The 15035-nt window shown below is 36.1% G+C and overlaps 2 protein-coding genes across 4 annotated transcripts in view; both read left to right on the top strand.

The window, feature by feature from the left end:
• LOC137634794 (nuclear receptor coactivator 5-like) overlaps window positions 1-15035 on the top strand; it is a 209547-nt gene that overhangs the window by 157172 nt on the left and 37340 nt on the right. The window lies entirely within an intron of this gene.
• The window catches only part of LOC137634792 (nuclear receptor coactivator 5-like), a 44879-nt gene continuing 35912 nt past the window's right edge, over window positions 6069-15035 (top strand). The window contains exons 1-2 of one of the 3 annotated variants that reach the window (XM_068367332.1): window positions 6069-6165; window positions 9099-9210. In XM_068367332.1, the coding sequence (XP_068223433.1) occupies window positions 9122-9210 (89 nt within the window). In that variant the 5' untranslated portion in view covers window positions 6069-6165; window positions 9099-9121. Of the gene's footprint in view, window positions 6206-9098; window positions 9211-15035 lie in introns of those variants that run through there. The other 2 variants (XM_068367333.1, XM_068367334.1) reach the window with 2 other exon arrangements.

Genomic DNA, 15035 nt, shown 5'->3' with positions numbered 1-15035 from the left:
TTCTTTTCCGCGATTATATCAGCCTATGGTCACCCTGGCCCAGAAATTCCCGAAGAATCTGGTTTCTTTCGATAAGAAACAGGTTTTGGTTTTAGACTTATCGCAATAATGAGGGTGTCAATAAAGTTCCACTATAAAACGGAGAAGTATTTTCTCTCTCTTTCTCTTGGAAAATAGTGTGGTTAAATTATTAGACTGAAGCTACATTAAGTTATGCGAGTATTACCTTTTTTAGCTTCTATTATATACACATCAGTTAGTTATTAATAACAGAAGATTGTCTTTTAATTGGCAGTTTTTCTCTCTAAAATCCATATAAAGTATGTGGAAAAGGGGTAATAAATAGTAGAAAATTATAAGATAATGAGATATATTATAATTACTTGAACTTGAAATAAAATCAATAAAGAAAATTAGTACGCTGGCCAGAAACATCGACCCCACATAGAAGTGGGAAAAGATGCAGACAAAGGAAAAGAAGAAATACCTTGTAAATCTCCAATACTCATAACTGACTTGTTTTTTAAGATTTTTTCAACATATTCCACAATTTCCAAAAGTACTACTTAAGCTTGTTCAATTTATATTCTATCATGCGTTCGACATCCTACAGTTGATATTTTATTTTTCAAATTTGATTATATAATTTGTTTTCAATCGTTTTACTATTATTCCCCTCAACAGTTTGTTCATCAGTGAAGTCAGTCCCATTTGTGAATGTTGATTCTATCAGCCTCACACCTTTTTATTCCGAAGTTATTATTATTATTATTGCTTGCTAAGCTACAACCCTAGTTGAGAAAGCAGAATGTTATAAGCCCAGGGACCCCAACAGGGAAAAGAGCCCAGTGAGGAAAGGAAACAAGGAAAAATAAAACATTTTAAGGACAGTAACAACATTAAATTATATATTTCCTATATAAACTATTAAAACTTTAACAAAACAAGAAGAGAAATTAGATAGAATAGTGTGCCCGAGTGCTCCACAACTATGTCATTACCAACCTTTCACTTGTCTTTAGATATATCTTTCTCTTTCTTCCTTTTCATCACATTATTATTATTATTATTATTATTATTATTATTATTATTATTATTATTATTATTATTATTATTATTATTATTATTATTAGCCAAACTACAACCCTAGTTGGAAAAGCAAGATGCTATAAAGGCCCAAGGGCTCCAACAGGAAAAAATAGCCAAGCGAGGAAAGGAAATAAATAAAAGATATCAGAAGTAATAAAAAAAGTAATAAGATAACTAGTAATAATTCCCCATTTTCAACCAAGAAAATATCAATTACTGAAAGTAAAGTTTTCCAACATCCCGTGATCGAAAACTAACTATTGTATAATACTAGAGACCGGTGTGACGGGCCGAGAGAAGGTTGTGACTCAAAGACAGTATGAACACACTCCTTTATATACAAAAGCTCAAGGCAACAGGACATTTCATGTTCAAAAATCGACACTGTTACCATTGAGAAAAAGACATGTTTTTTTTCAGGTTCTTTTTAGTGCGAGGGGAGAGCGAAGATACAAGAACAAATTGAACTATGCACGATCGTGTGACACACGGTTGGTACACCAGCATTGCTTTGATGCATTGCCCTAGGGCCAAAATTGGAGGATTTACCTGAATTATAGTGCGATACTGTTCTATTGCTCACTTACATTGCTTTGTTTATACTTTCATATTTGCATTTATTTTGTTTTTATCATCGTTAATAGCAGTGTCATGTTATTCTACTTGATTAGATACTGACAAATACTCATTGAAGCTTGTTTCTATTATCTCTTGTTATTTAAAGTTTTTTATAGTTTATGTATGAAATATTCATTTCAATGTTGTTATTATTCTTAAACTTCTTGTAGTTTTTCTTATTTCCTTTCCTCACTGGGCTATTTTCCTTGTTGGAGCCCTTGGGCTCATAGCATCCTGCTTTTCCAACTTGGGTTGTAGCTTAGCAAATAATAATAATAATAATAATAATAATAATAATAATAATAATAATAATAATAATAATAATAATAATAATAATACAGTTTTGGTGTCCATTTTTAAGGTCCTAGGTCAATTGAAGCTTTCACTATACTAAGGGTTTATTGCATTCCGTTGAAAGAAAAAAATTAAACTCGGTAAATCTAGTTTTAAAATTGACGATATTCAAACGTCAATAACCTTCATTTTCCGATGTATCATAAATCTGTTTTTTTTTTAATCTCATTCTAACTACTTCCCAACCATTAAAATATGTCATTTACTTAATTATAAACTTATGATTGAGTGAGAAACCCTTACTATAGGGAAGGCCTCAATTGGTGACATCTGAAGTCAAGGGTCAAATTTGGGCGCTTATGTTCTGCTAATAAAAACTAAACTAATCAAGATACGGGAATGGGGTTTGCACCATCATCATGTTCCTCTTATCGAGTTGCATCAAATGGTAAACTTTTTTTTTCTGAAAAAATAAATTTTATATTTTACCTCATTTTAAAGTTTTGGCACCCCTGGTGGTTACTGTGTTTAATCATCGAAAACGGTGACCCCAAAGGAAAAAATGCCTAACATGTTTTACGTGTCGTGCGCGATTTTAGGACCGGTGGCTCTTCTCATCTCATTGTTAGGGGTCTGCGACAGTGACCTTAGATGTCAGGATGTCAGAAATCTCTCAATCAATCATTCAATCTTCGTTAGGGATTAAAGAAAATAATCGGTCATGGCAGATTTGGCGTGACCTAGCATGTAGACCTTAGCATGTACGACGTTCCACCAAGTGACCCGAGACTGGCATCATAAATTTCGTTGGTGCTGGCACCTCGAACGCTGCACCCCGTCATAATAGGCTTGAAACTTTGCGAAATAATGAAGTTAGAAGGGCAGGCATAGTAAAGATTACAGAGATGATAAGAGTATCACCACTGAGATGGTGTGGGCATGTAGTGAGAATGGATGGTGGGGAGGGAGTAAGGAGAGCTTGGGAGGAATCTGTTAGCAGGAGAAAATCGAGAGGAAGGTAGATAATTAGATGGCAAAATTACACGGTGAAGGATGATATGGAGAGAAGATGCTTTATAGAACAGGATGCCGTTGATGGAAGACATTGGAGAAGGCCTGATCAGTGGGGGAATGACAGTAAATGTAATGTAGCTGTTTAAGAGAGAGGTGATAGCTACATGCCTTAAAATGGTAGAAGAACGATTTCCCATTAATAGAAATTATGATTTTTTTTAGATTTGAAAATACCCGAAAATACCAAAAAATGGTATAAACATTCCTAGATATCTTAAATGAATTAACACCATATTCTTTACCCAATTTGAGAGAGAGAGAGAGAGAGAGAGAGAGAGAGAGAGAGAGAGAGAGAGAGAGAGAGAGAGAGAGAGAGAGAGAGAGAGAGAGAGAGAGAGAGAGAGAGAGAGAGAGAGAGAGAGAGAGAGAGAGAGAGAGAAATTAGTACAGGGATAATCACTAATATTATTAATCATAAGGAATAAGGAAAATGATCGAATTCATGGTATAGTCAGTCGGAAGAGTAATAAAGAAATAGTGACGTTTAAGAGGAAAAAGTGAATATACACTCACACGTCTGATTTACTGGGCATTTCCTTTACCGGAACCATTTAACAGTATTTATTTTTTTACCGTTAATGTTAACAATTTCCCTTTTTCCCCCCTTTGCTCATAAGCTTATTTTCAGAGACTATGGCGTTTTGTTTTGAGCATAGTCTTTTTATAGTTTATTTATGACATATTTGTTTTTGATGTTGTTGATAGTTTATTATATGACATGTCTGTTTTGACGTTGTTTCTTATTTTAGAATGATTTATTGTTAATTTGTTCTCTTCATTTATTTATTTCCTTTCCTCACTGGGCTATTTTTCCCTGTTGGAGCCCCTGGGCTTATAGCATCTTGCTTTTCCAACTAGGGTTGTAGCTTGAATAGTAATAATAATAATAATAGCAGTAGTTGTTTTTAAGTTATTCCGTACCAAGACGATTTCGTTGTTTCGTACTACAGGTTCAGGTTCAGGTTGAGGCTTTGTCTTTGCAACAGCGCCTCTGTGTCTTTTAGTTTTGTGTGCTCCTTATTTTCATTAGTTTTTTTCTCTTTTCATCCACATTTGTTGTAGTACACTTTTCTTATTTTCAATATTTTCTTCACAAAAAAAGGAATTTTCCAACTGTTTGTGCACTATCTTCTTCGTACGGTTGTTGGAGTTCAATTGCTTTTATTCTTATGTCACTAAACTGTGGACAAGATAACACAAAGTGGTTAGCATTTTCTTCAGCATCACAGAATACACAGTTTATATTTCCATCTTGGTGTCTGTTTTTTTATATTCCCGAGACGTTTCGTACCACCAATCCTGAAGTTGATTCGTACCAACCTGTCAGCGAATAGAATTGAGACACTTGTTGTTAAGGTATTAAAGCCAACACTTGTTGTTGGGGTATTAAAGCCAACACTTGTTGTTGGGGTATTAAAGCCAACACTTGTTGGCACGGGCCTTTCCCTTGGTTGGCCCGTAGGTGATCAAAAAATTGAGACACCGTATCAGTGTAGCCATTCAAATGTCTTTATTTGTGTATACTGGTCGTTTTACCGTTAATACAAATCATGAAATTGAACAATCAATGTGAATACGACGAATATGGTTGATTGATGATTAATAATTTTCTTTTCAATTTTATTTCCGAAATATGGCCCGCATCAGATGAATCCATTCGAACTAGTGGTTCAGCTAATTTGTTAGGTCAAGACTCTTGATGGTGCTCTCAGTAGCCACTTTGTGGAAAAAGGATTATGGATCCAAAGCAGTAATGTTTTCGGTGATAACAGCAGAAAACTGGTAAGAAATGGAGCGCGACCCCTTCACTCAAAGCGTATATTAGCACTAGGAAAGCACTTTTGTATCTAACAATTCTATATATATATATATATATATATATATATATATATATATATATATATATATATATATATATATATATATATATATCGGTGATAACAGCAGAAAACTGGTAAGAAATGGAGCGCGACCCCTTCACTCAAAGTGTATATTAGCACTAGAAAAGCACTTTTGCATCTAACAATTCTATATATATATATATATATATATATATATATGCAAATGGGGCATATATTGAATGCTAAATACCTTAATTTGTAAATCATATGCTAAGGGTCGTGGTGGCCTGTGTGGTAACGTCCCTGACTAGTAATCGCCAGACTGGGGTTCGAATTCCGCTCAAAATCGTTAGTTCCTTTGGTCGCTGCAGCTTCACTATCCTTTTGAGGTGAAGATGGAGTGATTGGGGGAGCATATATGCCTATCTGCTCAGTCATCAGCAGCCATTGCCTGGCCCTCAGTCCTAACATGGGTGGAGAGGGGGCTTAGGCGCTTATCATATGTGTATATTGTCAGTCTCTAGGGCATTGTCCTGCATGATAGGGCAATGTCACTGTTCCTTGTCTCTGCCGTTCATGAGTTACCTTTAATTTAAATATTTAAGAAGAGACCACAGGCAGTAAAAACAAATAAAAAAGAATTATTGTCTGTTAAAATAGTTATCTAAAAGGTATGGTTTATAGAGTTTACATGAAACTAAAATACATAAATATGAATATAAAATCTAATACATTACCTTATTTATATAAAAAAGTTATTTTATTAATAGATTATATTTATTTTTTGGTTATTTTTGTATAAATAGTCAAATAAAATGCAAAATAATACATTTTAAAAATATTTTTTTTGCAAGAAACGCTTTCGTTTCTGACCAAACAGAGTTATACAAATCATATACAAATAGAATACACTTGACGACCACGCAGGGGTGCCAATCGTACGATAATTATCATACATGTACGATTATTTTAGGTCCAGTACGATGTACGATACATACCTTAGGTATATACATATGTGTTTAATTAAACAATTATACTAAAATATTTTAAAATAAGTCGATCATGTAACTCCCTAATTATTATTTCGAAACTATGTACGATAATTTTGGTTGAAAAACGACAATTTTAAGGCTCATGTACGATAATCCAGTCGAAATAATCTGGCAAATCTGCGACCACGCTACTGAGTTGTTTAGTGTTGATATCAAGGAAAACGTCTTCAAACCATCCAATAGGATATAGATTTTTGGTAATTTCAACTTGTGTTATTAGTTTCTAACTCTACTGTTACGTTTATTTATATTGATACTGTATTGTACTGTATTATATTGCACTACAGCCAAATTAACAGTCAAACGTACTGTGGTCCCAGTTAAATTTTCCTCCCATTTTGGCGGAATGGACTTTAGCCAACGTTTTTCTTATTTATTGTTGTTACATCAGATGAGTGTAATGCTAGTTATCTTTCTCAAGTTAGATTTATTACTATTGTAGATATGACTCATCTTTATTTTATGTTTTGTACTTTATATAAGTGTCCTACTTATACTGCGGTAGTTACACCTGAATGTCCGTAAAATGATTGACTAATATGAAATAATTTAGACTCCTGGCCAGGCCCATTTTAAACATAAACACTGTCATTCTACAATCATCACTATTCTATTACTGAATACAATCTCGTACATTAGCATCTATGTTGAAGATAGAGGAATATGCCTAGCCTACTAATTTATTATTGAATACCATCCCTTACATTCGCCGCTATGTTGAAGATAAAAGGATATGCCTATCCTATATTTAGCATTCTTTAAGCCTACAAATATGCATTCATCATATTAGACTCATAATGTAAACTTATAATGTAAGTTGCAATTAGTGTACTATGGAATTTCCTTCCTATCATTTTTTTGGGTAATTTTGGATTGTATTACAGGGTGAGATTTCGAACAGAAAATATATGTTTTCCTACGGTAAATAACGTGAATTAACCGAACTTGATGTTCATTTCAATCGGAAACAAACAGATCAACCAATTCGGCTAACTTTGAGTTGCACGGTGTCACTTCGCTTACGAATGTACTGCGAACGATAACATTAGCAACATTACCAAGATTACACAGTGTTACCAACGTTGACGTATGGTACACAGAGTTACCAACGGCACGCTGACATTACTAACGATAGTAATGATAGACATTTCCATACGTATTTTAAATAATTTCTACATATAAGTTTTACTCAATATATAAAAAGTACAAAAAGGGCACAGAACCTAACAAACCCACCTAACCTAGCCTAGTAGTATGACGGGTCACAAAATAACATTTGATCGACACCGGACGTTGGCAGCACTGGTTACTGTATTTTTTCATGACACAATCTTTGCAACGGCGCCTCCAAAGTTTATCCAGATATACTGTTTTGTATTTTCCTCCGGTTATAATAATTTCAAATAGGTAATGTATAGAGAAGAAAAGACTTGTTTTACGTTTATATATCGATTCCCCAGTATGTTTTCCCCACCCAAAACCCCGAGTTCTCATTGGGGGTCCCCCATTATTGGAGGATATAGATGTATATATATTTCTGAAACTATTCATTTGCGACGGGAACGAGTGTCATTTTCGAAGAGAGCGTAATTTTTTCTATAAGAAAAAGTAGTTGTTTTCCTAGGTTACATTGCCCTGTAATACACTACAATGAAACCGTATTATTTAGGAATGAACTCACATAATTGAATAGCTCATTGCAAAAACACTATTTCAATTTGGAGCCTTTGTATATCAGCGACCAGTTCCTCCAGTGTGGATTAAAAATGGACATCAACTAACCTAAACTTTCCCACCTAACCTACAAGCCATGTCCTTACCTACTTACCTAACATGGGGGCTAACTCTCCCCTGCGACCCCCTTACACTGCTGTATTCGAAGTTAGCCATAATAATACATGTAAGTGGCCGCTATGATACATACAACCCTTTGATTTTGATTATAGTTTTGTACAGAAAAATATTTTCTACTAAAAAAAATAGGTGTTTCCTGTAGAAAAATGTCCTTTTTCTTAAAAAATAATACATTTTCATTGCAAATAAAAACTTGATGATCTTAGAAATAATAATCAATGGGATTAGCATCCGCAGCTCAGCATGTAACGCTTGCCAGTACATAGGAGATGGATGTTTTTCTTTTTCGGCGAGCGAAGCGATCGCACGGCAGAACAAAAACCATTAGATTTAAAAAAATATCTCCGTTCTTAGACGGTCTATTTCGCGGCAACTTTGCCAACTATCCGTTGAAATTCTGCCAGCCTGGTTCATAACAGACAAGAACATAATCTTTGTGGAAAGATATTGATAGTTGAGTCCTTGACCTTTGGATCCTTGAATAGTGAACCAAGTAATGACTTTGTGGGGTTTGTCAGTGTTAGACCTGTTTGCAATGTCCCTCAACCGGAAACTTACGATGTACTGCTCACTAGAACCTGACCTACAGGTGAGATTCCAATATTCCTTCCAACACCGATGGGACAATTTTTGCCTCGTGAGGAAAGTCCTCAACAAGGCCAGATCATCATCCAACCTATTCATGTCTTTGGTAGCCCAGATCTTCTACTGTGGTAGACAGAGATCCCGTGGGAGTTCCCTCCCCTTCCCGTCCTATTGCTTCAACTTCACTTGTACATCTTCCATAACTCAGATACATGTTGTTATGGTTAGCGACAGAACAGTATATCAAAACGTAGATTGTGTGAAATCTACTTTGTTTTATTCCCTTATCTGTTAATTTATCATAGAACATAGCCAAACAATATTGGCAAAAGAAAATAATAGCAAATATGTACATAACAATCACTACCTGTATATAGCACTGTATTTAAGATTAATGGAAATATTTATATAAAACTCATTTAATTACATCCTGGTATTTAAGTAGTGTACAAAAGAATGGCCTTCAAAAAGTCATTACTTAACTCTCTAGAAAGACCTTATGAATCTTCTGAGAGGTATGGAATTATAAGTCTGGAATTCTATAGGATGAGTGTTATTGTATTTGATCAAGTTTAAGTGTTAAGAAAAGTTTAGAAAGCTGTCCGTGTTGAATTTTTTCTCTATACATGTCTCATATTGTTATTGGTGTACCATTATTTTTTTAAGTATTGACATTGCTTTGATTTTTCAGTTGTAAATTTTCTCGAATCTGCCATGTCCAGAAGAGATATGAGGGATCGTGATCATCGCCGGTCACAAACCCGCAGTCGCACACGCAGCAGGAGTAGGAGCAGATCCCCCAGGTGAGTGGAGAAACCAATATTCACTATGAAAAGAGTGTTATATCCTTAAGACAAACAACCCTTAATATTCTGTATTCTTTAGCACCTGGTCTGATGGAATAATCAAGTACTGTATTGAATAATTACTGTTTGTTTTGGTACAAATATAAACCTTCATTCTTGACATAGGAGTATGATATCACAAAGTTGAAACATTGCTGTTAAAACTTTAAACGAGGGATCAACAATCGACTGGTTGTTACCAGTCAGCAGCGTGCTTCCCCCTGCTTGCTCACTGACAAACCACTTTGATTTCAGCCGTCAGTAGAGACTGTAGCCACATCTCACTCTCTACTGCAATGTAGAATGCACCCATTTGGTACTTGTGATCAAATCTGGTGACATGAACAGTATACTGAACATGAGTTAGTATTAATACAAACTTGACATGTTATTGATCTGAAATACATGTGCCTGACAATGAATAACATAATGGTATAGTATATATTATTTGTTATAGGCTCCTCTAGTTTACTGTTATTACTTTGACATACAGTAGTACATGATTGTGCGCAACATTTTACATACATGTGGTATTTTGGAGATTGCTTCATGGTCGGTGTATTCTCTGTCAATTCTTGTCAAGTACTGTGCCATACATTCGAGATGAAGATGTAGGGACACTGCTTCCCAAGTGCCTATGCCTGCATCAATTACTTCAGTCTTTCCTTTGGTAGCCCTCAGGTCAGGTCAGGTTAAAGGTTAATGCCCTCAGGATAAGAGTGTCTTCATACTCTAATTTTAATGAACATTTTTCTCACTTGCTCCCAACTCTATTCTACTGTAGCTCCCTTTTTTCAGTAAAGCTATATTATCTCCCGCACATACTTATTCTACATTAACTATTATGGTAAATACAGAGCCAGAACATCTCTCTACACTGATTGGAGAAGGGAAAATTTTCCGGCTGTGAAATGATACCCTTGGACTCTGTTCCCAGTAAAACGGGCGTCTCATGGAGACTTGATAAATGTTATCATGTCTCCATTAACTCTAGGTTGGCCAAAGGCGAATACTCGTGTAACTGCATGTCCCAAAACTTCACTACCAACACTGTCTCAAAGTCTCTCAAGTGTGCAAATTAATTCCTACATTCATTTGCAAATGTTTATATGTGCTCATCTTCTAAAAGCTTAGTTGTATCAAACCTAGGTATTCTATCTACCTTTCTGTTGGATGCTTTCAGTTTTAATTTCAGTGTGGCAATGATGAGCTGGTGATCACTACCAATATCTGCACCTCTATAACTTCTTACATTTCTCAAGAGTCCTCCTTCTCTCTTTATTAATGACAATATAATCTATTTGATTGTTGTAATTGCCCCATGGTGAAGTTCATGTATATTTGTGGATGTCCTTGTACCTCCAATAACAAAATTGTTTGTAGAACAGAAACTTACGAAATGTGCTCCATTTGTATTTGCAACTTCGCCAAGACCCTCGACACCCATCATATTCTTTATCCCTTGATTATTCCTTCTAATTTTAGCATTGAAGTCGCCAATCAAAATTTTCATATCTCTCTCTGGGATCTCATATATTACACACTGCAGTTCTTCATAGTATTCATTTTAATTTTCTTCAGGGGAATCATTTGTTGGTGCATAGCAAAGTATAATACTGTACTCGTATTGCACTGCTTTGATTTAAACTCTAACAATCTATGATTTACAGCTCTCCACTCAGTTAATGCCTTTTCTGTTCTTGGTGTCATCATCATTCCTACTCCATCTGTTCTTTCTGAATAGATGTACTGTATGTATATTGCCTTGGTCTAAGGTTTCCTTACCAATCCCCTTTCATAAATTCACTCTCCACTTGCAGTAACTTCCCAATACGATTCATGGTTTTAATGTTCCAATTACCTATTTTCAAATTTTCCTTAGTATTTATAAACCAGGAGATTCTTAGCGCCTATGCCCTGGACTGGGGTCATTCTGTCACCTCTTTTCTTTGACTGAATAAATCTGTAGAGGTTTTATTGGTTAGGCTCATCAAATGATTGACAGGTCTTTGTGATGTGCCGGTCCATACAAATTCCAGTAAGATCAATTGCCAGGCATCAGGAGTAGAAGCCAAAAAGACAGTTTGTCTATCCCCTTAAACCTAATCCGTCACCCTGCTGCCAGTGACTTTATTGAGATTAAGAGGGTTACATTTCCTCCACACCCAAAGTTCTTGTTACTCCACCAGGTCGCTAATCCACTTATATAACTGTTGGCAAACAGGGATTACTAAGATACACTGTACTGTACACTATTATCGGCTGATTTCTAATTCATATTTGACTTGCCCTTTTTAACCTTAGGCTGTATTCAGCAATTTCCAACACTTAAATTTCTCATTTTGACTCATGTTGGTTGCAGTCGCACACACTACTCACAACTGTGCTGCCACTGCACTCCGCTTATTGTAATTTTGCAAGATTGTCATTAAGCAAATACCAGACCACTCAAAAGAACCCAATATAACTTTGAATGGTCGTTAAACAGAGCATCCCTAAATGATGAGGAGTACACTACTGTACTGTACATACGTAAGTACAGTGCACTGGTGTAAAGTTACTGAAGTGTGTTCATACAATACTTACACTGTGATAGAGATCACATAAAAAAAATGTAGTGAAGTACAGTGGGTTACCTAGTGTTAGTGAACCGCATGTAGGTAATGAGTTGGTAGATCATGAGTTGACCCTCCCTTGGGCCGCAAGCATTCGTTGATCCTCGATTTTATCTACTGCTCTGTTCAGTTCACTTCTGTAGATTTTCCCGAGCTTTTCTGCGGACAGGGGCTTTTAGACCAAAGGTCATAGCCCTCAGACTCTGTCTCTGCTACTTAACCTCTCTGAATAAGGAGAGCTGACTGTACACCAAAAGCTCTTGACAGAGGTTTTTAGATCAAAGGTCATAGCCCCCACACACTGTCTCTGCTACCTAACGCCTGAATGAGGGCTGACTGTACGACTGTAACCTTTTATCAGTTTCATCCAAGCATTATTTTACACTCAAGAGACTATCCCAGGAGAGGAGACTATCCCATGCTCCAAGGTATGACCAAGCATCAAGATCTTCCAACTCACTCGTGTGTTAGGGATTGGAACAGGCGAATTCTCAGACCTGATCTCAGCACCCTTGTGAGATGCCACGTCGTGCTCATACGGCTGTCAGCAAGGGTCCTCACCAACCAAGAACAGGCACTTGGGAGGTTCTGCTATGCGCCATATGGTACCATGCTCTCAGGTTTACTCTTCAAAGGCTAAGGCAAGTGGTTCTCTTATGCTGGGAGAGCATGAAAGCCAGAAGCAGTTCAGTCATTGAAGGAGATCAGTCAATGCTTGTTTTTCCCTTCTTCCTCTGTCCCATTCTCAGACCAGTTGAGGAGTGTCATCAGGGCAGGAAATTTCATTTGAATTATATCTGGAAATCATAGATCCGACTTGAGTTTGTTATTAAAGAAGACGGAGATCTTCAAGATTTGTCTACAATTACCAAGGTCTTGCACTTATTAGTAAGTTGGTGTCAAGACTTATTTCATTTGATAAGGAGGCTAGTTCCCACTGGTGGCTCCCCAGCAATTGCTCCAGAAGTTTTTGAAGTGTTATTAGGGATGGGCTGCTCACTTGAGTATCCTATCAGTCTTGAGGATATTATCCTCGTAAAAAACGCTCCAGCTTTACAACATACTGGTAATGCATGCAGCATTGCTACTTTGCAAACTTTCCAAATGAGTTTAGTAAAGCACTTTTACCATTGATGAATGGCAATACTTTTGTTCGTGCCTTATGTCAACATGTAGATTGTTTCATGGACCCTTGTCAAGCAAATGTACTCTTGGGAAGTCACAAATATAGTGCAGGTGTTTGCAAAGTTCAATACTGGAAGGAGGACTTTATGAGCAAACATACTCAGTCAATGTGGACTGTATATTATTATTATTATTATATTGCTACTAGCTAAGCTGCATGATGCTGTAAGCCCAAGGGCTCCAACAGGGAAAAATATCCTTGTGAGGAGAGGAAATAAGGAAATAATTAAACTATATAAGATATGAGAAGTAATGAACAATTGAAATAAAATATTTTAAAAACATTTGATACATTAAAACATATTTCATATATAAACTATTAAAAGATTATATCAGCCTGTTCAACATAAAGACACTTGCTGCAAGTTTGAACTTTTGAATAATTTTTCCCCCTACTCGGTTATAGTTTTTTCCTTGCGAGTCTACCAGACCCTGGTAGTGACCTAGTTGAACACTTATCTTTAACCCTTTTACCCCCAAAGGACGTACTGGTACGTTTCACAAAACTTATCCCTTTACCCCCATGGACGTACAGTATCGGTACGTCCTTGCAAAAAAAATGCTATAAAATTTTTTTTTTTTCATATTTTTGATAATTTTTTGAGAAAATTCAGGCATTTTCCAAGAGAATGAGACCAACCTGACCTCTCTATGACAAAAATTAAGGCTGTTAGAGCAATTTAAAAAAAATATACTGCAAAATGTGCTGGGGAAAAAATAACCCCTTGGCGGTTAAGGGTTGGAAATTTCCAAAGAGCCTGGGGGTAAAAGGGTTAAGGCCAGGTTATTAGAAGTTTGACAGAAGTCATGACTTTTGCTCCGGTACAGGACCGAAGTGCCTTGACATTTCCCCGGAAAGAAAACCAGCCAGTTTGGTTATATGGGTTTCCTCCATGCTAAGGTAAAGCCTTATTAACCCTTTTACCCACAGGCTCTTTGGAAATTTCCAACCCTTAACCCCCAAGGGGTTATTTTTTTTCCAGCACATTTTGCAGTATATTTTTTTTAAATTGCTCTAACAGCCTTAATTTTTGTCATAGAGAGGTCAGGTTGGTCTCATTCTTTTGGAAAATGCCTGAGTTTTTTCAAAAAATATAAAAAATATGAAAAAATATGAAAGGACGTACCGGTACGTCCATGGGGGTAAAGGGATGGGTTTTGTGAAACGTACCAGTACGTTCTTTAGGGGTAAAAGGGTTAAAGGACGTAGGTTTGTATTTGTGTGGGATCAAATCACAGATTTTTAAAGTGATTTGTATTTTTCCTAACTATACAAACCCGAGGCCTTCAAGATACGCTTCCCACCTCAACCACCCTGCAAGTCCTAGGTTTAAGGTCAAAGTGGGAACCTATAGTTCATTTCTTTTAGCGATGCATATTTGCACCGACTCGCGGCGGTGCCCTTTTAGCTCTGAAAAGTTTCCTGATCGCTGATTGGTTAGAATTATCTTGTCCAACCAATCAGCGATCCGGAAACTTTTCCGAGCTAAAAGGGCACCGCTGCGAGTCGGTGCAAATATGGATCGCTAAAAGAAATGGACTATAGTAGCTTGTTAGGTGAGCCAGTCTTACCTTCCACTCTACAACTAATTACTGCCACCTCAATAAGTTTCAACATTTGCATCCAGCTTTGCTGAAATCGTACTTCGATTGAAGAATTCAGGTTTGTGTAGTTAGAAAAATATTTATTAATAAAAAAGAATGTGTGATTTTGATGCCATTTTATATTTTGAAGTTAAAGATATATAATTTTACTATATGTCAGGTGAAGAATTCATGATAAGTAAATAAGATTAAGAATATTTTGTTATTACCCCAGCTAGTGTGGGTGGGGTAGGGTCATTGTGAGATGTTATGCTTAAAAATCTCCAAATGATGGTTCTTTTTTTTACTGTGGCTTATGATATTTACTCCACCCTATAAAATTTTTTAAGAACCATACTCATCTAATAGTTTGCCCTTAATAGTGTTTTAATTTTTAAT

The sequence above is a fragment of the Palaemon carinicauda genome, chromosome 45 (genome assembly GCF_036898095.1).
Source record: "Palaemon carinicauda isolate YSFRI2023 chromosome 45, ASM3689809v2, whole genome shotgun sequence".
Classification (NCBI taxonomy): Eukaryota; Metazoa; Arthropoda; class Malacostraca; order Decapoda; family Palaemonidae; genus Palaemon; species Palaemon carinicauda.
The sequence above is the reverse complement of the archived record's forward strand: the minus strand, read 5'-3'. Positions and strand labels throughout refer to the sequence as shown.